General features: G+C 37.0%; 2 protein-coding genes across 2 annotated transcripts in view; both read right to left on the bottom strand.

The window, feature by feature from the left end:
• KIF18B (kinesin family member 18B) overlaps positions 1–10,105 on the bottom strand; it is a 50,651-nt gene extending 40,546 nt beyond the window's left edge. Inside the window, 1 exon segment of the mRNA XM_039331469.1 lies at positions 10,058–10,105. Coding sequence (XP_039187403.1) covers positions 10,058–10,105 — 48 coding nt within the window.
• A 217-nt stretch (positions 10,106–10,322) lies between these two features.
• The window catches only part of C1QL1 (complement C1q like 1), a 48,984-nt gene continuing 38,373 nt past the window's right edge, over positions 10,323–20,933 (bottom strand). The window contains exon 2 of the mRNA XM_039331470.1: positions 10,323–10,539. Within this exon, the coding sequence (XP_039187404.1) occupies positions 10,360–10,539 (180 nt within the window). The 3' untranslated portion in view covers positions 10,323–10,359. The remainder of the gene's footprint in view (positions 10,540–20,933) is intronic.

The raw sequence follows: 20,933 nt of genomic DNA, 5'->3' as shown, positions 1-20,933 counted from the left end.
GGTGTTCAAGTGGTGCTCCAGTTGTTTTGGGATTGCGCCCAAGGAGCCTATGACTATTGGTACTACCCTTGCTTGCTTTTGCCACAGTCTTTCTATTTCTATTTGTAGGTCTTTGTATTTTGTTATCTTCTCCAGTTCTTTCTCGTCTATTCTGCTGTCTCCAGGCACTGTCACATCCACTATCCAGACTTTTTTGTCTTTCTTATCGACAATTGTTAAGTCTGGGGTGTTATGTTGCAGGTGCTTGTCTGTTTGAATTCTGAAGTCCCAGAGCAGTTTAATTTTATCATTTTCTATGACTTTCTCTATTTTATGATCCCACCAGTTTTTGCTTACAGGCAAATGATATTTTTTGCAGATCTTCCAATGCACCATTGTTGCTACTTTGTCATGCCGCTGCTTGTAATCAGTTTGTGCAATCTTCTTGCAACAGCTTACCAAGTGGTCCACTGTTTCTTCAGCTTCTTTGCATAGGCGGCACTTACTGTCTGTTGCTGTCTTCTCAATTTTGACTTTGTATGCATTTGTATTATTATTATTATTATTATTATTATTATTATTATTATTATTATTATGGTAAGTTCTTTAATCAGGTGTCGGTAATCTATGGCCCTCTGGGCTGAGGGTCAATTATTTTCACTTATAGCAAGCCATGGAGATAGCCTTGAGGGAACTATTCAGAAGCTGTTACAAAAATAAAAAGGACAGAAGTATTCATTGAATCTTTGGAAAGATATTTCTTCCTGAGGATATAAGAAGGGGGAGAGACTGAATCAGACTTGCAAGATTCTGTTAATGTTCTCCATCTCAATAAAGCTTAATTCTAGTCTTCCATGGAGTCTGTTTCCTGATCTGGATAATCTCAAAGAGCTGATATCAAGTTGGTTAGGCTGTTATGCTGTTTTTCAACAAATCTCAAAAGTAGCATGTTGGGGAAGTACAGATTGTTCTACACATGTACAAGAAGAGGAGATTCACCTGCTGTTATGGTTCTGATTTACAGTTTTGATTTTCAGACACTCAAGGAACTGAAGATTCAAATTTTGCTGTTTTCACAATTTTCATTATGTAAACTAGACAACCCATGACCTGTTGGTTCATTGTTTCACAGATATTCCCTTACTTAAAACTCATGCACCCCCGTGCACCTCACTCATTATCTTTCAAACCTCCATGCATACCTCTTGCACATGCCTGTGCACTTTTCCACTGAATCTCATACATCCCCAACCTCCCCTCCACATCCCTGACCCACGTGTCAGCTTTCACACAAACCCTTACCCTTTTTTGCATCCTTCCCAACCTACTGTGTGCACCTCTCATGCACCCTCCCTGACCGTGTGACACCTCCAGCACACCCTTACTCTTTCCTCCATTTGGCAGCAGCCACTGACTTGCCTGCCACCCTGGGATTTCTGATTTCCTTATGGGAAGTTGATAGAGAGCATTGTAAATGACAATCTCATGACCATGGCAGTGCAAGAGTGTGGCAATGCTGAAACAGTCACAACTTTGCCAAATTTCAATCTCACAAGACAAGATGGGTCCCAAATTTTGGATTGATTTTGTAAGTTATCCCATTTGAGGTACATTGGTTCAAAAATTGTTGTCCTACTATGTACTGTTTTGCCCAATTTATGATTAGAAACAGGCAAACAGACGTAAGAGTTTTAGTTTAGTGGTGCATAGATGAAAGAATTTTTTATCCTAGTTAAGCTGGAGTTTGAACTCTTAATAGGACAATATGGATTTCAATTATTGAGTAGTAAGTGCACCCTGAAATAGCATTTTCACCCTTTCCTATTCCAACAAGGGTTTTATACTTTTATTCTCAAGCACAGAGGATGGATTTCCCATTGGTGCATCAAGCTTATTGACTGAAACTCTTCTCTCAGTTTTCATCAAATCCTTTAAAAGTCATTCAGAACTCCCTGTAGCAATAAACCTAATTATATGCCATGGAAGAAGAAATGGTTTTGATCCTTATTTTTTATCTATTAGTGTCATTGACTGGTGATGAGTTTCTTTTCCTCAAAGAGAATAGAATGCACTTATTTTTTTCCTAAGTCATTCTGTCCTCATTATTTGTTATTTTATCTCAAAGATGTGGGAATGTCTCTTTTCTTCCCTTTTTGATTGATATATTATTATTTTTAGAAAGATTAACACTGATTCTTCCTTCTCAGCATTTAGCCTGGAGCTGCCTTTCTCTAGGCTTTTCCCTACTTGCATTTAATTACAATATAAATATGCGCTGGCAGCACTTTTTTTCCTTCCTACTATATCTGCATTGTGTTGAATCTCCAATCCAAGAGTGTAACAGTTTTAAATCAAATTTAGTGGTAGCTGGTATTTTCTCCTTGTACTCTTAACATCATCCAAGGTCAACATTAAGGTGATTAAATTCTGGTGGACTTTGCCCCTCATTAGTCAGGTCACTGACTGTGAAGAAAGCCATAGAGGCAGAATAGGATCAGTAACGGGAATAGCACATTTTACACATACTCTTCTCATTACCGGTAGCTGCATATGCATGACAATATTAACACATGTTAACTGAATCGTGGTTTTTTTATTCAACCCAGTTTTCAGAGATCCTATGATATATTGAACTATAAATGAGCTACTAAGCATGAGATTGAGTACTTCAGTAGGATTTGCAAATATATTTATTTTTAATTTAAAAAATGACTTTCTGGTCAAGCTGTTGTACTTTAAAGCTAAATGGGTTGTCCTCCAAGTTCTTTCCAAACCCACTGAGGTAATCTCACTTAAAACACAGCTAGAGAACATGTGCAAAAGGAAAAGTATAGCAGAGAATTTTAAGGTGTGTTTTGTTTTAATTAGAGATGTTCTTCTCTGTTTTCTCTGACTTAATTTCTCTGCTTATTGTACAGTTAAATTAAATAACGATAAAGGACCTGTCCATGTGGTTTATTTAGCAAAAACACCATTATTAATGAAATATCTCTTGGTGATGCTACAAGCTTTGTGTTCTCCATCCAAAATTGAATGGGCTCCCATTACTTATTTCCCCTCATTTTTTTCATATAGCAAAATAGAACTTCTCACAATAAGAGAGAAATAACATTTAAAAACATTATGAGAAGAATGCAGTAATTTAAATTCACTTGCTGCAACATAGAAACCGCCCAATTATAGAGCAAGGAAGAGTGATTCATCAGTGATGGATTATGTTCAAGAAGAAGCAAGTAGGTTCTAATATAGGCTACAAGGAAACTTTACTGATTAGAATTTGCTACAGAGTAAACAATTTTGAGGTATCTTCATGTAAGATTGGCCAATCATACAGCACATTAATAAGTGTCTTTTGAAGCCACATTTAACTAATTATTAAAAATCAATATTTCAGCAATGCCAAATGCCCTTAATGTAGCAGAAACTGCTATTCATAGGCTATTTGATAATATAGCAGTTTTTCATGGTGCATATTTCACACAGGTCCTGTTCATGTGACATAATTAGATCGGGGGGGGGGGGAGGCAGATGAATATGGTGCCAATAGAAAAATGAACCCAGTTAATTAATGTGATGGGACAGAGAGGGGTTGATTAAGCCCTAAAAGGCCTCAGGTTTGTTTGGATCGAGGCTAAAATAATTCTTCTGGGCACAATGCAAATAACCTATGAAGGATTAGCTGCCCTCCCTATAGAATTACAAATATGGGACATCTCTAGACATTCTGACGATATATCCATTTTGCTTTTCATCTTCCCATGGTAGGGGAAGCAGAAATAAAAAGGGACAGGCATGCCCCCCATTCATGGTGCTACCAATCCTAATCCATTATAATAACTCCTTCTCCCTCTCCCTTTCTCTCTGAAAATCTCCCAGCTGGCTTAGAGTATTAGAAAACAGCCAAGGGACAATTGGTCCAGATATTCTAGCTTGTCAGCATATAGAAATTTGTGACTAGTCAGGAGATTGGATGGCTGGATCAGCTTTACTCTGCAAACACTATATGGTTATCAAAATTGTTATATAAGACCATGGAATCTGGTTTATTAGATTAATTATAAAAATTATAATTCAAACATAAACTTTATAAGTTTTGTGCAACTTATTTTTTATGGCACAGAATCTGGACAAGAGAAAATATTTTATTCTTGGGTTTTCTCTTTTTCATGCTATAAATTTCCAGATTTGCTACTCACATGCATTATACTGCCCTAGAATTTATACTAGTGAATTTGTATGATTTGACCAGTGCCTGTTTCACTAGTCCAACAATCAAGAAAGATCCAGCAATATTAGGTCAAACATTTTGATGGATTTGATAAGACAGACAATCAGGAAGTGACAGTGGTGTGTTGGATATATAACACACATCTCTTCTTTCAGGTGCTCTGTTCAAAGAAGTCAGTAGTTCAGTCAAATAATTTTAAAAGACTGATCTTAATAGATTTATCCTATTTTTCACAAGACAACTAATGCATCATCTAAGTTGGTGACCCAAATCAAATATCCTTATTATGATTGTGGCTTTGTGTGATCAAAGAATAAATTTGAAGAATACAGGTCTCCATTTCCATTTCTCCAGAAGGGACCTGGCACCCCATTAGCTCTTTTTCCTTGTCAGTACCCACAAGTCTTCAGAATATCTTTAGCCCCTTATCTATCAGAGAAACAGGCAGGAGTAAGTATGGCTTGGATATTGTAGATAATCAGGATTTTGAAAATATATTTGATATTGCCCCATTGTGATATAAAGTGAATTCTGTACTGGAGCTTATTTTTTTCAGCCATTGACAAGGATGGGGTTAATTTAACTCTATGCACAACTGGGCTTGTTTTGAATTATGATCAACTCTCCCACAATTATTTCCTGGCATTTGGTCTAGTGGTTAATTCACCAGGCTAGAAACTACCCACATTTTCCCGAAAATAAGACCCAACTGGAAAATAAGCCCTAGACTGATTTTTCAGGATGCTCGTAATATAAGTCCCACTCCAAAAATAAGCTCCAGAAGATCATCAGCCAGATGGATGCATTTAGTACAGTATTTCCCTGAAAATAACACCTAACCAGAAAATAAGCCTTAATGTGTCTTTAGCAAAAATTAATATAAGACTGGGTCTTGTTTTTGGAGAAACACTGGTAGGAGATTGTGAATTCTCGTTCTGGCTTAGGCATGAAAGCCAGATGGGTGACTTTGGAAATGAGGAAAGCCAATTTTGCAAACCGAAGGTCTTTCTGTAGCAAATGATCTTTTTTTTTTCTATTTCCAAATGGTAAGACAAACACACACACAACATGAACTGAAAGTATGAGGAAGGAGGACCAACTGTTTATTTTATGTTCCTGTTGCATGGAGTAGTTATTGGTTTCTCTGGGACTGGTAGTAGCTCAGCTAAAGAGCAGGAGGGGTGGTGGATGCCACTGATGGAAGGAGATAATAATTGTCATTTCACCTGACAATTGCTGATTGTCTCACTGGTCAATTGAAAGAGCACCGATCGTCTCCTGAAAACCTCTACAAATAATATTGTGAGAATAGCAGAAATGATGATGAAAGTATTGGCTTTAAACAGCTTTGAGCATCAGGCTGAGGATAAAAACAGTGATAACATGAAATTGCCCTTAGATACATAGATGGCTGACCTGCATAATTTGTGGTCTACAAAGCCAGATGAGGTATGTCAATCATATTATACGGCCAAATAGATGGTAAGCAACTCCCATTTTTGCCACCTCAGCAGCAAAATCAGGAAGTGTATCTTGGCTCTCAGCAATGTTTTGGTTTATTTAAAATACATTTTCTCCTATTGTTTAGAATATAGATAGTTCTAAGGCATCTTACAAGAAAAATCCAAGAATCACAAGAAAACAGAGCTTAAAAGTAGAAAAAAAATATTTTTTCCCCAAAGCAGTGGACTGGTTTCGATCCTATGTGTGAGTAGAAATAGCAGAGGAGAGGATGAAGAACAGGCTCACAAATTCTTTTCATGAACTTCCCTTTCTTTATCATTACTAAAACATATGAAGTATTAAGAATATATAATCTTTACATTAAAAAAATCAGGGATGAAGCAACATTTTTTGTAATTTTTTTTCAGCAACCAAGGGCCACAGTGGCCCAGTCTAAAATTTTGGGGAAATGTTTTGTATATTGTGAGAACAGGTGCAAGAATTCTTTTTCAAATTATCAATTTAAATGACTGAAGACCAGGCAATTTTTTATGCATCATATTTCTTTTTTTTTCCAGTAGAAAACTGGCAGGAAATTATATGTCCAGTGTTGCTCAATTTACTGCCCAATTGCAGCAGCATGATCTGAGGATTGTCAGGGGCCCATAAAAAGTACTTTAAAAAGTGAATGAAAAATTGATATACTGATAAATAGGACTGACTTTCTGGCCAAAAATGGATGGAGGAAAATCTACTATGAAGATTTTCTTATCACAGTTTCTCCACATCTGGTGAAAAAAAAACAATTTGAAATGTCTTTTAATTTACTAAATTTGACAGGGCCAATAATTAGGAATTTTAAAAACCCTGAATAGTCCAATATCTTTTATTCTAAGTTTGCTCTGTCTATGTTGACTTCATTTTTAGGAAACAGAATGATGTCTCACATCACAAGACACACTAGTAATCTCTCTGCACACACTGCCATTGAACTAGTGAAGCCTCTTAGATTTTCAGGTTAAAAACGGTCTTATGGAAATGCAATTTTTGAATTTTGATGCATACAGTATTTTCAATGAATGAGAACAATTCAAACTGAAAACTGCTGGCTTTCTGTTACTGTTTAATTATTATGTAGAGAGATGCAGTATGTATTTGTGGATATTTCAACATTTTCATTTTCAATATATTTATGTATTTCACTATTTCATTCTTATTAATTTGATCATTAAGTATTGTGTTATATTTACCCTATCTATTTCTATATATAGTACACTTTTTACCTAGCAGTAAATTCCAATAAATTAATTGGTGAAAACATACTACATTGTATAAGACTGCACTTTTTATTTTTGCTTAATGTCTCAGTTCATTAACTTTTTGTTTATTTTTCTGGATAACAATTTCTTGGAATAAAGTAGCTTGTGCACAGTTGAAATATTTCTGTCTTCTTCATCTTGTTCCTCTCCATGTTGGACTGTTCTAGTCATGTTAGATAGAAAATAGTGGAACTTATAATCCAAAACATCTCTAAACATTAGGTTCCAAAAAACTAACTAATGAGATACAAGCATTTCTGTGTGTGTGTGGGGGGGGGGAATTGCAACAAAACATGTTATGTAATTTGGTATTTTTTTTCTGCTTAATTTCATTTGTAATATAATAAACCTTTATATTAAGATAGTCTAGACCAGTGGTTCTCAACCTTTTTAATGCTGCGACCCCCAACCGGTCGTAAGTCAAGGACTACCCAACCGGTCATAAGTCGAGGACTACCCAACCGGTTGTAAGTTCAGGACTTTCCTTGCCCGGGAGCGCCGCGCATGCGTGGTGCCGCCCCCTGCGCTGGCCGAGGCGTAGCTGGCAAGTGGCAGAGACGGCGCAGGCCGACCACTGGCTGGGCCACCAGCCCAAGGGAGGTAAGACACCCGCCGGGCCCCACGCGTGCCAGCAACCCTCCCTGCGCCCGCCAGCCTCCCACCTCCCACCCCTGGGCCTCTTTTACTTACACTTTTAGTAGTTGCTCAGCAGGGAGGGGTGGAAACTTCCAGACAGCTCGCCTTCGCTGCAGATAACTTGCAGCACCGTTTACAGAATGGGACTTTTGGCGGGCTCAGCAGGGCAGAGACAGCCTGGACAATTCCTATTGGCATTTGAAAGCCAATAGAATTAGACTCTATTCAAGAGAGTCTATTCTATTGGCTTTCAAAAGCCAATAGAATAAAAGGGAATAGCACAGCTAAGGAAAAGGGGAAAAAATGGCGGACTGCGTTGTTTGGCGACCCCCGTGAAATGGTCGTTTGACCCCAAATGGGGTCCCAATCCACAGGTTGAGAACCACTGGTCTAGACTCAAACATCTGAAAACAATGCTCTTTGAACTAGAATTCTTGCGTCTTATTTCCTGATGTATAGTAATCCTTTTTATATACTCTTTGGTACTAAGAAATATGCTTCATATGTACTCAAAAATATTTCTATCTGTTTTATGACTTAAGATCAGCATAAGCAGTACAGTGCTGTACCTGACTTGTACGTGCAACAGCCAATTGTTAAATTTGCAAGCCAGATGAGAGAAGACCTGAGCCATCACACCTAGTGCACCACTCAGTTGTCTAATGGCTAGCAGCATCACACAGTGGCAACAATGGAGCTGGCAGAGTCAGTGTTAAACATTTACTAGAAACCACTGAACATAGGAACCAACTGGAGTTAAGTCAATGAACCCAGCTTGTTAAATTTTTTACTACAAAACCTGTGAAACTGAATGTCCACACTTTCTGCTCAAGTTCCTTTGCCCATGCGGTAAACAATGCAGGATCACATTACCAAGAATTTTTTTAATATAATAACCGTCCTTTATAGATCATTATCCTATGCAGCCAATATGGTGGGCATAATGAGTTTCTAGTGTGTGTGAGAGAAAGTAAAAGTGTACTTCAGGCCTACACTAACCATCCATTCTCAATATACAAGCTACATTGGGAGGGGGGAAGGTCTGATAAGCTTTACTTTGTTAATCTTTTTTCATATTTTAAATAAGAAATAAGTTGTGGTCAGAAAGATTAGCAAGGGGCAACATGACAAATTATATATAAAGGAGAAATATGTCTGACATGAGTCTGAAAATTACACATACAACTCTGTGTCATTCTTTTGATCTTTCCAATCTTAATGGGCAGAGACTTGATGAGAAACCCAAAAGCGTCCTGTTCTCCCTAGACCCTTCCAGTCTGAAAAGAAAGAAACCACAGTCAACTGGGAAGTAACCCAGTGAAGAAGAGACAGAGACTCCAAAGGAAGGGCTCAGCTTGAATTAAACCGATAGAGTTTTTTCTTTTTTTCCTCCTTTGGTAAGAAAAATCAACTTTTCCATCTTACCTTCTAAAACTCAAGAAAATAAGATTGTATTAAAATACCAAATTACAATTGGCAAAGAAAGTATTGAGATTATACCTCAGTCTAAGAACACTCACAAACTGAGGAGAGGGACAATACAGTTATATACTATTCCGATAGTAGACCTGTTTGGATAATATGCACATATACGTATGTGCAAACATGCACCTGCACACATATAGAAGTGCATGTGCATGAGATCCTGGATACTTAATAGGATTATTGACTTAACTGATTGAAACTGGGATTTTTGTGTGTGTGTGTGTGTGGAGTGGTGGTGGGGGGGAAGAATTAACTTCCTCCAGTCCTGGGTTCTCCATTTGTCTTAGACAACTTGCATAAGTTCCCCACCAGCATCAGGGATTGGATTGGGAAAGACAAGATTATGACTGTCCACTGACTCAATTATACATGATCAATAACTACATGAACAATAACAAGTAGAATCACATGGGACTACCCTCATGGAGGTTAATATTTGTATATGCATTTGAAACTTGGCAAAGTAATACTTTACCTTTAATGCACAATATTTTTAAATTTCAGTAATCCCCTCTTCTAGTAAAGATATGAGAGCATTCATACAATATGCTAAACAACTTTAAAAGGTTTCCAGGACCATGTATGCCACTATTTTATCCCAGTGCCACAAGATTCTTTAACTGTGTTGAGTAGATTAATTTAGTGACTTATCCAAGTTCAGAACAATCACCATTTCTAGTTGGTTTCACATTCTGGTTTATGCTATCCAGAAATGGTAGTTGCTTTAGGTTCTGATAAGATGTTTAGCCTTAAGGATGCCCTGGACATGGTTAAAAAGATACATATAAGTATATCTTGGGAGGGTCAGATGGCAATACACACTGATTAGGTTAAGCCTCCATAGCCTCTTACTTACATATAGAATCTACTCCCAATAAATAGCATGCAGCATGTCTCAACAAGTCCTATAAGATGGAAATGAAAATAACCTCAAGGGCAATGGGATGATCAATTCTCCAGACTATACCTCAAGATTTGCCCTGGCTCCTTGGCTATCTTTCTCTTCATCCTCCATATTAATACTGTTGAAAGGCTTAGTGGTTCATGATACAATGGAAAGTAAAAGAAATGGGGATGGTGATTGAATCATCAGTTGGGTCATCCCAGTGCCCACTAGAGGAAAAAACAAAGTGACCCAACTCTGCTTTGATATGACCCAGGGAGGGAGACTGGCTGTATGCAAAGACATTAGTATCAATGGATTCAGCAGCCAAATTTGCCACATGGAGAAATCCAGGGGGCTGGGAGTCAGTAAGCTTCTTTCCAGCCTCAGTCTGAGTAGATTATGAAACCTGAAAAGGTACTGTATTTGTTGTTGTTTCCTCCGTGGGCTTTGCCTCCATCAAGCTTGATGAAAACTTCATCCCCGGCATCCAGGTGCAGGATAACACTGTTGCTAGCATAGTCGTAGTTTTGATCAGCATCCTGTGCAATGGCACTGGCCCGCACCTAGGAGAGGAAAGTCCATAGGGAGGTTGGAGGGAAGGCAGAGGAAGAGAGGGAGGGGAGAGAGAGAGAGAGGGAGGGGAGAGAGAGAGAGAGAGAGAGAGAGAGAGAGAGAGAGAGAGAGAGAGAGGAAGCAAAAGGTGAAATGATAGCAGCAATGAAAGTTCTCAAAGCCAATATGCAAGAAAGGGCCAGGATGTAGAAATACTGAAGGAGTGCACCTCTGTTGCATCTTTCCTATTTAATTTTTGGCTTCCAAAACAGCTCACTTTAATTCCCTTTAATAAGGGGAAAGTAGAAATAGGGTAACCACTGCAAATGGCCAGCTTGATGTCTGATTTGGGGATATAAAATTTCATAAATTTCATCAAGGTAGAAACTTATGTAACAATCATTAAGTATAAATAAATAGCAATTTTGGTTGCCAATTAGCATGCCCCCAAAGTAGTATTTGGAGGCTTCTAAGCAAATGAAGAATATGGATGAGACCTGTACTAGGGCTGGTATCTGTGAAAGTCTCCTTTCCCAACTAGGCTCTAGAGAACCTCTTTGCTCTGCTTTGCTCTGGTCATCCTTCAGTTTGGGAGTACAGTACAAACAGCAATATGCAGTTGCTTGTCTTCCAGAACTGTAGGCTGGGGGGAGGGGTACCAGAATGGCAGGGGTGGAGTGGTGCTGTTGCTATTATTACCACAACTTGCCCTAGATCAGTGGTTCTCAACCTTTTTAATGCCGCGACTACTCAACCAGTCGTAAGTCGAGGACTACTCAACTGGTGCAGCACCGTTTGCAGAATGGGACTTTTGGCGGGCTCAGCAGGGCAGAGACAGCCTGGACAATTCCTATTGGCTTTTGAAAAGCCAATAGAATTAGACTCTATTCAAGAGAGTCTATTCTATTGGCTTTCAAAAGCCAATAGAATAAAAGGGAGTAGCACAGCTAAGGAAAAGGGGGGAAAAATGGCGGACTGCATTGTTTGGTGACCCCCGTGAAATAGTCGTTCGACCCCAAATGGGGTCCCGACCCACAGGTTGAGAACCACTGCCCTAGATGAAAAAGTGGGGATCTGCAGAAAGAAGGAGATTACATTAATTTTAGACATTAAATTTCTTGATCCTGAAGAACTCCAAACCTTGGCAACATCTCTTTATTGGCTGTATACAGGGAAGAACTGGCTCAGCTTGAGCAGGGGGCTGGACTAGAAGACCTCCAACGTCCCTTCCAGCTCTATTCTATTCTATTCTATTCTATTCTATTCTATTCTATTCTATTCTATTCTTTGCAAGGGCTTCCATTAAGCTTTATGGGAAAAATAGATAACTGTATATGTTTGGAACCACTATTCCAATCAGGAAACTGGGGTAATTAGAAGTGAGATTAAGGTCTTGAAGGCATCCTTTTGCATTTATATATTTTAAAAGCCATCTAATTCCATAAAAGAAACAGGTAAAAGTAACAGCAAAATTAGACTTTTATTCCGACAATGATCAATTTAGACTTGAGTGGCAGAAAATTTAATGCACCAGTTTATTTAGCAATCTGGTTCTACCTCAAAACTGGATAGTCTGATCTTCATCTAGAGGCAACCTGAATAAATATTTGTAGGCAAGCACATGTATGTATATGCAAATACACAAATATGCAAATATATGTATCATAATATATGAGTATCAGCCATCCTTAAAATATATAGCCCTCCTCCCTCTACACCTCCTTTATTAGTCTACCGGGGGAGAGAGGGTTATGAAATAAATATATAACAAATATATGTTGGTTCAAACTGTTGCATGGGATCAAAAAAAAAATAGGTGAAATTATGTAAATGCTTTGTTTTGTGAGACCATAGCCTGTATATTATTTGCATGGGGTTTCTTTTTTGGTTCATATTTTTCTGCCTCATGTTCCCCCAAAGTAAGAGAGAGCAGGAATAACAGATGAAACAAATATATCTCTGAGTTGTTATATCTTGCTTCTAAATATTTCCTAGAGGCTCTTTGAGATATTTAGAATGAGCCCACCTCCTCAAAAAAGACCCAAAAGCAATCATTTTATTTTCACAACAAGCAACTCTTATTACCCTAATCATCTTGTTAGTCAGGCACAGATCAAGCTCTCTGGGCTGACCTCATTGGTTCTCACCCCTAGCCTGTAACCAAGAAAGACAGGATTCAACACACACACACACACACACACACACACACACACACACTTACACACCTACGACCAAATACAAAGAAGCAGTTGTAGAAAGGCATTCATTTTTCACAGGTTTTACTTTAATTACAATTGAATATAGATCTGTTTTATGGCGGAAGTGGGAATATTTTCCAAATTTAATGCAATTTAATACAATACCCTTTTAATTACAACCAGAAACTGGAAGGAACTAGACAATTTACTATGCATTCCTTATAAAATTACAAAGTTGGATATATCTGGAAATATATGTAGGATCCCTTTAATATCCATTGTGCCAGGAGACTTATTAGCCACAGGAACAAAGGGGATAAGATCACAGAGGTTAAAAATACTGTAACAACAGAACAGCCATTGCTGACATTTGTAGTTTCTGTGAAACCATTAAAATATTATTTCTTTCTTCTGACTCCAAGAGAGGAGATAATTAAGTCAGTGATTGTACTGCAGGCTGTGGAACATGCTCAGAATTATAGTCTCTCCAAATTTTCAAAGCTTAACATTTTAGCTTTTCTCTAATTAACAAAATTGTATTTCCTGTGAATAGAGGAACAAACTTTAAAATTGTTTGTTTTTAAAAACAGAAAACAAACTTTCATAGATGGGTTTCAAATTTTCAGTATGGCCATATGAGCCAATTATTTTTGTTATAGTCTCCGTATCTTCTGAACATTTTTCATCATGAAGATGTGATTGTAGAAAAGTCAGAGTCACACAAAAACTTTACCAGATATCTATATTAGGACCAAAAAGTTATCCTTCACTTTGGTAAATGAAATTAAATTAAATTAATCCATTTTTTAAATTGATTTTTTTTCTCGTCCAAAAGTATGAATCTTAGCTGAGGGGAATTCCAGAATAATGCAAATCCAGAGTATTCAAATATCTATAATGATAGTGTTTACAATGCTGTTGTGATGGATACATATAATAAACATTATTATTATGTGGGGAAAATACAATAGTTAACCCTGTGATTTCTCTTGCAGAGCCTGCAGGGTTTCAGTGGAGCAGAAAAGTAAAGATGTTATAATAGATAGCAAGATTCTCTGAAGGTCCACCACTGAATACATTCAACATGCAACAGTGCCAACAGCAGCATGTTTATAAATATTTGTTGAGATAATTTGTATCATCTTGATAACATGCCACAATGGGGTAGTTATCAAGATGTAGAAAGATCCAGGCTCAGATAAATCTACCTTTAGCTGCTGATTCTCACTAGTTGATATTGGAACAGTCACCCTATCTCAGCCTAACTTAACTTTCCAAGTTGATGTGTGGAGAAAAATGGAAGGAAGGAACACTTATGCACTCTGCCTTATACTTACAACAGGAAAGAAGACCCATATCTAGCAAATAAATAAATAATGGAATGAGCCATGGTGCCACAAATGATTAGAATGCAGTATTGCAGGCTAACTCACTGCTCACTGCCAGGAATTCGATCGTGACTGGCTCAAGTCTTCCATTTTTCTGAGATTGGTAAAATGGGGACCCAGATTGTTGGGGGCAATATGCTGACTCTGTAAACCACTTAGAGAGGGCTGTAAAGCACTATGAAATGGCATATAAGTCTAAGTGTATTACTATTGTTAACCTAACATTACCAAAACAGTTCATTTAAGCCCATTTACTATGCACGGATGCTATGGATGACCACATCATTATTCATCATGTATCGTACAGTAGAGTTGAAATGAATAAAATGGGTATGAACTGTTTAGACTTTGCTATGAAAAGCAAGGAAACTACTTATGTGATATGAATTTGATTCCAGGGCCTGATAGGGATAGAAATAAGGATGCTTTGGTACAAAGAAGGAAGATGGGGGCTTCTTACCAAACAAAGTAAAGCCTGAAAGGAAATCATGGAATTAGAATACTTCTAAAAGGAAGGAGAGGCTATTCTATGGGGTAGAAAGGAAGAAACAAAACTTTGCGCTTGTGAAAAATGAATAAAAGTTATGAGTGCGAAGTGACAGGTTCTCCACCACACACAGACTCAGTTTATGACTAGAGAAAAGTAAGAAAGCAAGTAAGACAGAGAAGCAGGAGGTAACTCTGATTAGTTAGGGAAAATCAAGACCAAAGGGATGAGAAGCACCAGGGTCAACTGGGAATGGACTGTGTCCAGCTGAGCTGCAGAGCAAGGTGAGCTGACTGGATCTGAGAAAGCTGGCAAAGAGGAAGTGCAAGAGGAATCAAACACACACAAGGCCAGGAGAAGGGGAGGGAGAAACTGCTCTGTGAGATGTCGTGCAAAGCAACTACAAGTGGTCCTTGACTTATGATTATAATTAAGCCCCAAATTTCCATCGTAGATTGTGATGGTTGTAAGTCAAGGCACCCATGTAACCAGCCCAATTTTCTGACCCTTTTTTTGACAGTTGTTAAGTAAACACCACAGTCATTAAGCAAGTCAATGCATTCCTATGGGCATTTTCAAAAGGCTGGTTTCTGGCAAATAATAATAAATTGTGTCATGTGACCACACAGCGCTGCAATTGACCATAAAGGCAAGCCAGTTGTCAAGTACTTGAAATGTCATGATCTTGGGTATGGTTGCTGCCATCAGATCTCCAAAACCAGGTTGCAAATACATTTTTAGGGGATGCCCATTGTAACTTTGAATGGTTGCTAAGCAATCGGTTGTTAAGTGAGGGCTACCTGTAAAGCTGTGAACAAAGTTATTGGGGGCAGAGAGGGAGAACTGGGTTGTGTGAATATATATTGTGCTTCTACCAGATTATGCATTCCCTATAAGAATTGCTTAGGTCTGAGGGATGCATTCCAACTGAGTTCTCTATTTACAGTACTATTGTTTATAGTTACTATACCTATTAAATAATATAATAATAACTGTATTCAAGTAATTTCCCTCTATGCTGTTTTTAATTATTGTTCTCCCCTACCCCGCCCTAAAGTCTAGCTGTTGAAATTTACATTTAAAATGAAATTACAGATTTAAAATGCAATTACAAAATTAACTAAAATGGACTAGCAAAAGAGCTACTAAGAAGGTTAAGGTTGCTGAGTCTTTAATAAGATCTGCAGCTTTCATCTCTGCTGATATTGCTTCAAACCAGAGCATTAATTAATAGTCTCTTAATTTCATCTTCGTTGTTCAATTCCTGTTGCCTGCAAAGATCACTTTATTTTCTATTTTCTCTTCACTATTTTTCCTTGTGATTTTGAAAAGCTACAATAATTTCATCATTACCTGTAAAAAAAGTGAGTAAAAAAGTGAACCCATAATTAAGCCCCCTTCTGGCAGGAAGAAGAAATTATTACTTAAAAATGAAGTTCGGAGACAATCAGCAATTTTGCTGCTTAGGTAAAATATTTATTCCAAACTTTTTAATGCAGTGTCTATAATCAAACAATCTCTTACAGGCTATATGTTGGTATTTATATAGAATGAAAAATATAGATGTAAACCTTCTGCTGTATTGAAATAACATCACTGTAATAGGATCCAATCTGAAATCCAAGTTAAAACACTAGTTTAGTGACTTATATTAAGATTTGTTACTGCTTGTCAACCTCATTCTTTTATACCTTGCAAGACCCTAAATTTAATCCTTAGTCTTTTATTTGACCCAAAAAACTACTTATTTGTCTCTGCCATTTGTTTTCTTATTTTCTTATTGGAACTATTTGAAATAGAAATTCTTGATAAAATATCGAGTTTTACTGCTGATACACTTCTTCATGAGACAATTTAGTTTTCTCCATCTTAAAATATCCACCATTTTATTTTCTAAATTTGTGTATAATTATTCTTAAATAAATCTTTATTTTAGCTTAAGAAAATTCCCAAGTCCTTAATTACTTTCAGAATGATACTAAAGCCTGTTTGCTTCATATATTGCTTTTTTTTCTTCAGATAAATATTATGTAATCACATCTGTCTAATTAATCAGATATACTGATACTAAACCATATTGCTTTCCATCCATCCATCCACCCATCCATCCGTCCATCCAATTTCTATAGCCACCCATCTCAATGTCATTTTGGGCAGCTTACAATTCATGCTCCATTATTGATCCAAGTACACATTCTTTGAATAGGCAAGCATAAGAAAAAGATAGGCATATAATTTTAATGTATGTTCTTGGTTTGCCAATTTAATTCTTGAAATTTTATTTTGCAGTATCTTCATTATCAATGGTTCTAATACAAAAAACAAAATAAGACAAGGACAAGAGTAACCTTGTGTTGTCCCTTTTATTGTTCTACACAGATCTGTAGTAAAAATTCATTTTCAATTAACTTGGCTTCTTCATTATAAATGTTTTGTATCTATATAAGAATATTTGAGCCTCAGGTTCTCTTCAGTGTTATGAATATGAAAGCCCATTCCAATCTAACAGACATTTTCTCCGTATCAAGGAGAATAATAGCCATTTTCTTATTTTTCTGATTTATCGGTAGCTTTCAAAATATATCTGATATTGTCTCTCATATAACTCATTGGAACAAATCTTGTCTGATCAGGATATATTAAATCAGTTAAAAAGCCATTCAACCTTTTGCAAGCATAGCTATAAAAAGATTATAATCTATATTCAATAAAAAGCTAGTCTGTATGACTCTGGATAAGTTGGATAATTTCCCTCTTTGTAAATCAAAGAGGTAAAAGCCTGTTGTCACAAGAAGGAAGTACTTGAAGCTATATTCCATTCATTACCAGGGTTAAGAGTTTCATCAAGATTTCTTTAAAAGTCTGATAATATATTGCACAAAAGCCATCCTGCCCTAGAGATTTATTCAACTTCAAATACAAATCAACTACCAGAGGACTGGGAAAGAGCTGGTGTAGTTCCCATCTTCAAAAAAAGAAAAAAATGGATCCAGGAAACTACAGACCTATCAGCCTGACCTCAATCCTTGGGAAGATCTTGGAAAAAATAATCAAGCAACAAATCAGCGAACATCTAGAGGCAAACAAAATATTTACCAAAAGCCAACATGGTTTGTCAAAAACAGATCATGCCAGAAAAATCTTATTGCATTCTTTGACCAGGTGACAAAATTAGTGGAACAGAAGAATGCTGTGGATATAATTTACTTGGACTTCAATAGTAGTAATTGTGAGAGGGATCTCGGAGTCCTAGTGAACAAGTCCTGGCTCACTTAAATATGAGCCAGCAGTGTTCTGCAGCTGCCAAAAAAGCCAACACAGTGCTAGGCTGCATTAACAGAGGGATAGAATCAAGATCACGTGAAGTGTTAATACCACTTTACAATGCCTTCGTAAGGCCACACTTGGAATACTGCATCAGTTTTGGTCACCATGATGTAAAAAAGATGATGAGATTCTAGAAAGAGTACAGAGAAGAGCAACAAAGATGATTAGGAGATTGAAGGCTAAAACATATAAGGAAGGGTTGCTGGAATTGAGTATGTCTATCTTAACGAAAAGAAGAACAAGGGGTGACATGATAGCAATGTTCCAATATCTCAGGGGTTGCCACAAAGAAGAGTGAGTCAAGCTATTCTCCAAAGCACCTGAAGGCAGGACAAGAAGCAACGGATGGAAACTAACCAAAGAGAGAATCAACCTAGAACTAAGGAGAAATTTCCTGACAGTTAGAACAACTAATCAGTGGAACAACCTGCCTGCAGAAGCTGTGAATGCTCCAACACTGGAAGTTTTTAAGAAGAGACTGGACAGCCATTTGTCTGAAACGATATAGGGTTTCCTGCCTGAGCAGGGGGTTGGACTAGATGACCTCCAAAGTCCCTTCCAACATCATTATCATCATCATCATCATCATTAGATTTGATATTGCTTATGTTATCTTCTTTTTGTTGATCTATAAGTTACATGACTGTGTTATATTTAAATACTCTGCAATTTTCTCCAGATATGGTATCTTTTTGTATAATAGAGAATAAGTAACAAATTAGTTGATCATCTCTGGAGATGAGACATACCTTCTTCCAATCCAAATTGAAATAACAATTTTTTCTCTGCAGCTAATATGCCAAAATTTATCTGTTTCATTACTTTTTTCAAAATATTTCTATTTGGCAACCTTTATCTCCTTATGCATTTTCCAGTTGATTGTGAAACACTTTAATATTTTGTTCTAAATCCAATTTCAGGTTCTGCCTGGGTCCTTATTCTATTTGTTTCAATTCATCAATGTATCTTTTTGTTTTGTTTTGTTTTATGTTTTGTCTGATGCCAGAAAAACTAACCTTCTTATAAACATTTGACTAGTCTCTGGGTAAAGATACATCATTCATGAATTTGGAAGAGGTTCTGAATATGAATTAAAAAGGTTTTTCACATCTATACAATATCTTCTTGTACTAATAATAAACTACAATATCTTAGCTATAATGAAATTTATAATGATAAATTTCAAGCCAAATGTAATCTTACAGCCATCATGTTTTGATCTGTTTAAATAAGAGACACAACCTTTATGACTATATATTGAACTGACAATGAACTAGCCATTGAACAAATGAAGATTTCTGAGAAAGTTCTGTGAACAGAAGAATAAGTATATTCTTTTTCTAAAGGATATTCATGTTTCCAGTCAGATGAAAAAGAAAGTTATGTTATACAGATAGTCCTCAATTTAAGATCACAATTGAGTCCAAAATTTCTATTGCTAAGCAAGATAGTTGCTAAATGAGTTTTGCCCCATTTTACTACTTTGCCACAATTGTTAAGTAAAACATTGAAGTTGTCAAGTTAGTAACACGGTTGTTAAGTGAATCTGAATTTTGATCATGTGACCACGAGGAATGCTACAATGGTCATAAATGTGAAACACATTCCTAAGTCACTTTTTTCAGTGCCACTGTCACTAAAAACTTGGTTGTAAGTTGAGAACTGTCTGTATTGTGCCCTTTGTCTTAAAGTATGAAAATACGATGAATACATATTATGGTAAATTTCTTCTATGTGCTGTGCATGAATGTATTCTTTTTTTTTAGCCAACTGCTTGCTGATCTATCAACCTGAACTGAGACCTGGATCCAGAGAGATGTAGCCATTTATGTGGGTTGTGTGTGTGTGTGTGTGTGTGTGTGTGTGTGTGTGTGTGTGTGCTGGTGTTGCAGAAGCATCCTCACAGGTATGCCTCCCTCTTGACAGAGATTTTTTGTGAGGAATGGCTGAGAGGAGGACCATGGTAATGGTAAGGACAATGCGGTTTGAGCTAGTGATGGGACACTCCGCTTGGTGATTATCACATTTTGAGGGCTCCAAGGATCTTTGATGCCAGAGCTGTTGATACTTCAATGTAATGTTTTGTTATGCTTTTTGCTCTGGAAATTGTTGGCATCTCAGCATGATGTTTCTTGCAGGCTCTCTGTGCTTTTTGCGGGTTTTGCATCAAGGACTTTCCAAATCTCCAATATTTGTGTGTGACTGTGGCTAAATGAAGGTGATATTAGCAGCTGACTGGATACAAGTGTTTTGTTCAGAGAGTGAGGAAGTGGTTATAGATACCATCTTTTGATGGCACTGAGAACTAAAGCTGAAGAGCTTCTGGGAACGTCCCAGGAGGGATGATAGTGAGGACAGGAACAGATCCCCAGTCTTGGGAACTGAGTTAGTTGGGAGCAGAGGAGGTTGGGCCTCAGGAGAAGCTGAGGCAGGTCCTTGTTTATCTTAAACTTTTAAATTCTGTGTTTTGAGAATAATTCATGCATATCTGTGATATATTTATCATGCTTAGTCCTCAATTTATTATATTTTTCATTGAAATTAATCTTTACAAAATCAGTTTAGCTTCTAGGTCTTGCTGCTTTTTTATCAGTTTAATTATATTATCTTCCAATTTTTTAATTTTTAACTCACATTTTTGTCAAAATGCACTCAGTTCACATATAACTGTAGTGACCGTATATGCTTTATTATAAAGACAGTCCTTTACTGTATTCAGAAAACTTGTCTAGATTAATTTAATTATTCATTTCTTGGTTTTGCTCTTGAAAGCAGAGTTATAAATATAAACATTTTTTACTCTAATTAACCTTTCAAAAATTGTCCCTTTTTCAGTAGTGTTCTTTATTTTTTCCAAGACAGTATGGTCATTATATGTGTAACATTAACATATATTCCTCCCATCCTTCAGACAACAGAACCCCCTGTCAACTTAAATTGCAGTTCTGGAATTGAGTTTTACTGGGCTTCAACAGTGATGCTCTCTTTACAGATATAACGCAGGA

The sequence above is a fragment of the Crotalus tigris genome, unplaced genomic scaffold (genome assembly GCF_016545835.1).
Source record: "Crotalus tigris isolate CLP2741 ecotype Arizona unplaced genomic scaffold, ASM1654583v1 scf7180000024437.13266115, whole genome shotgun sequence".
Taxonomy (NCBI): Eukaryota; Metazoa; Chordata; class Lepidosauria; order Squamata; family Viperidae; genus Crotalus; species Crotalus tigris.
This window is presented reverse-complemented; position numbering and strand designations above follow the sequence as displayed.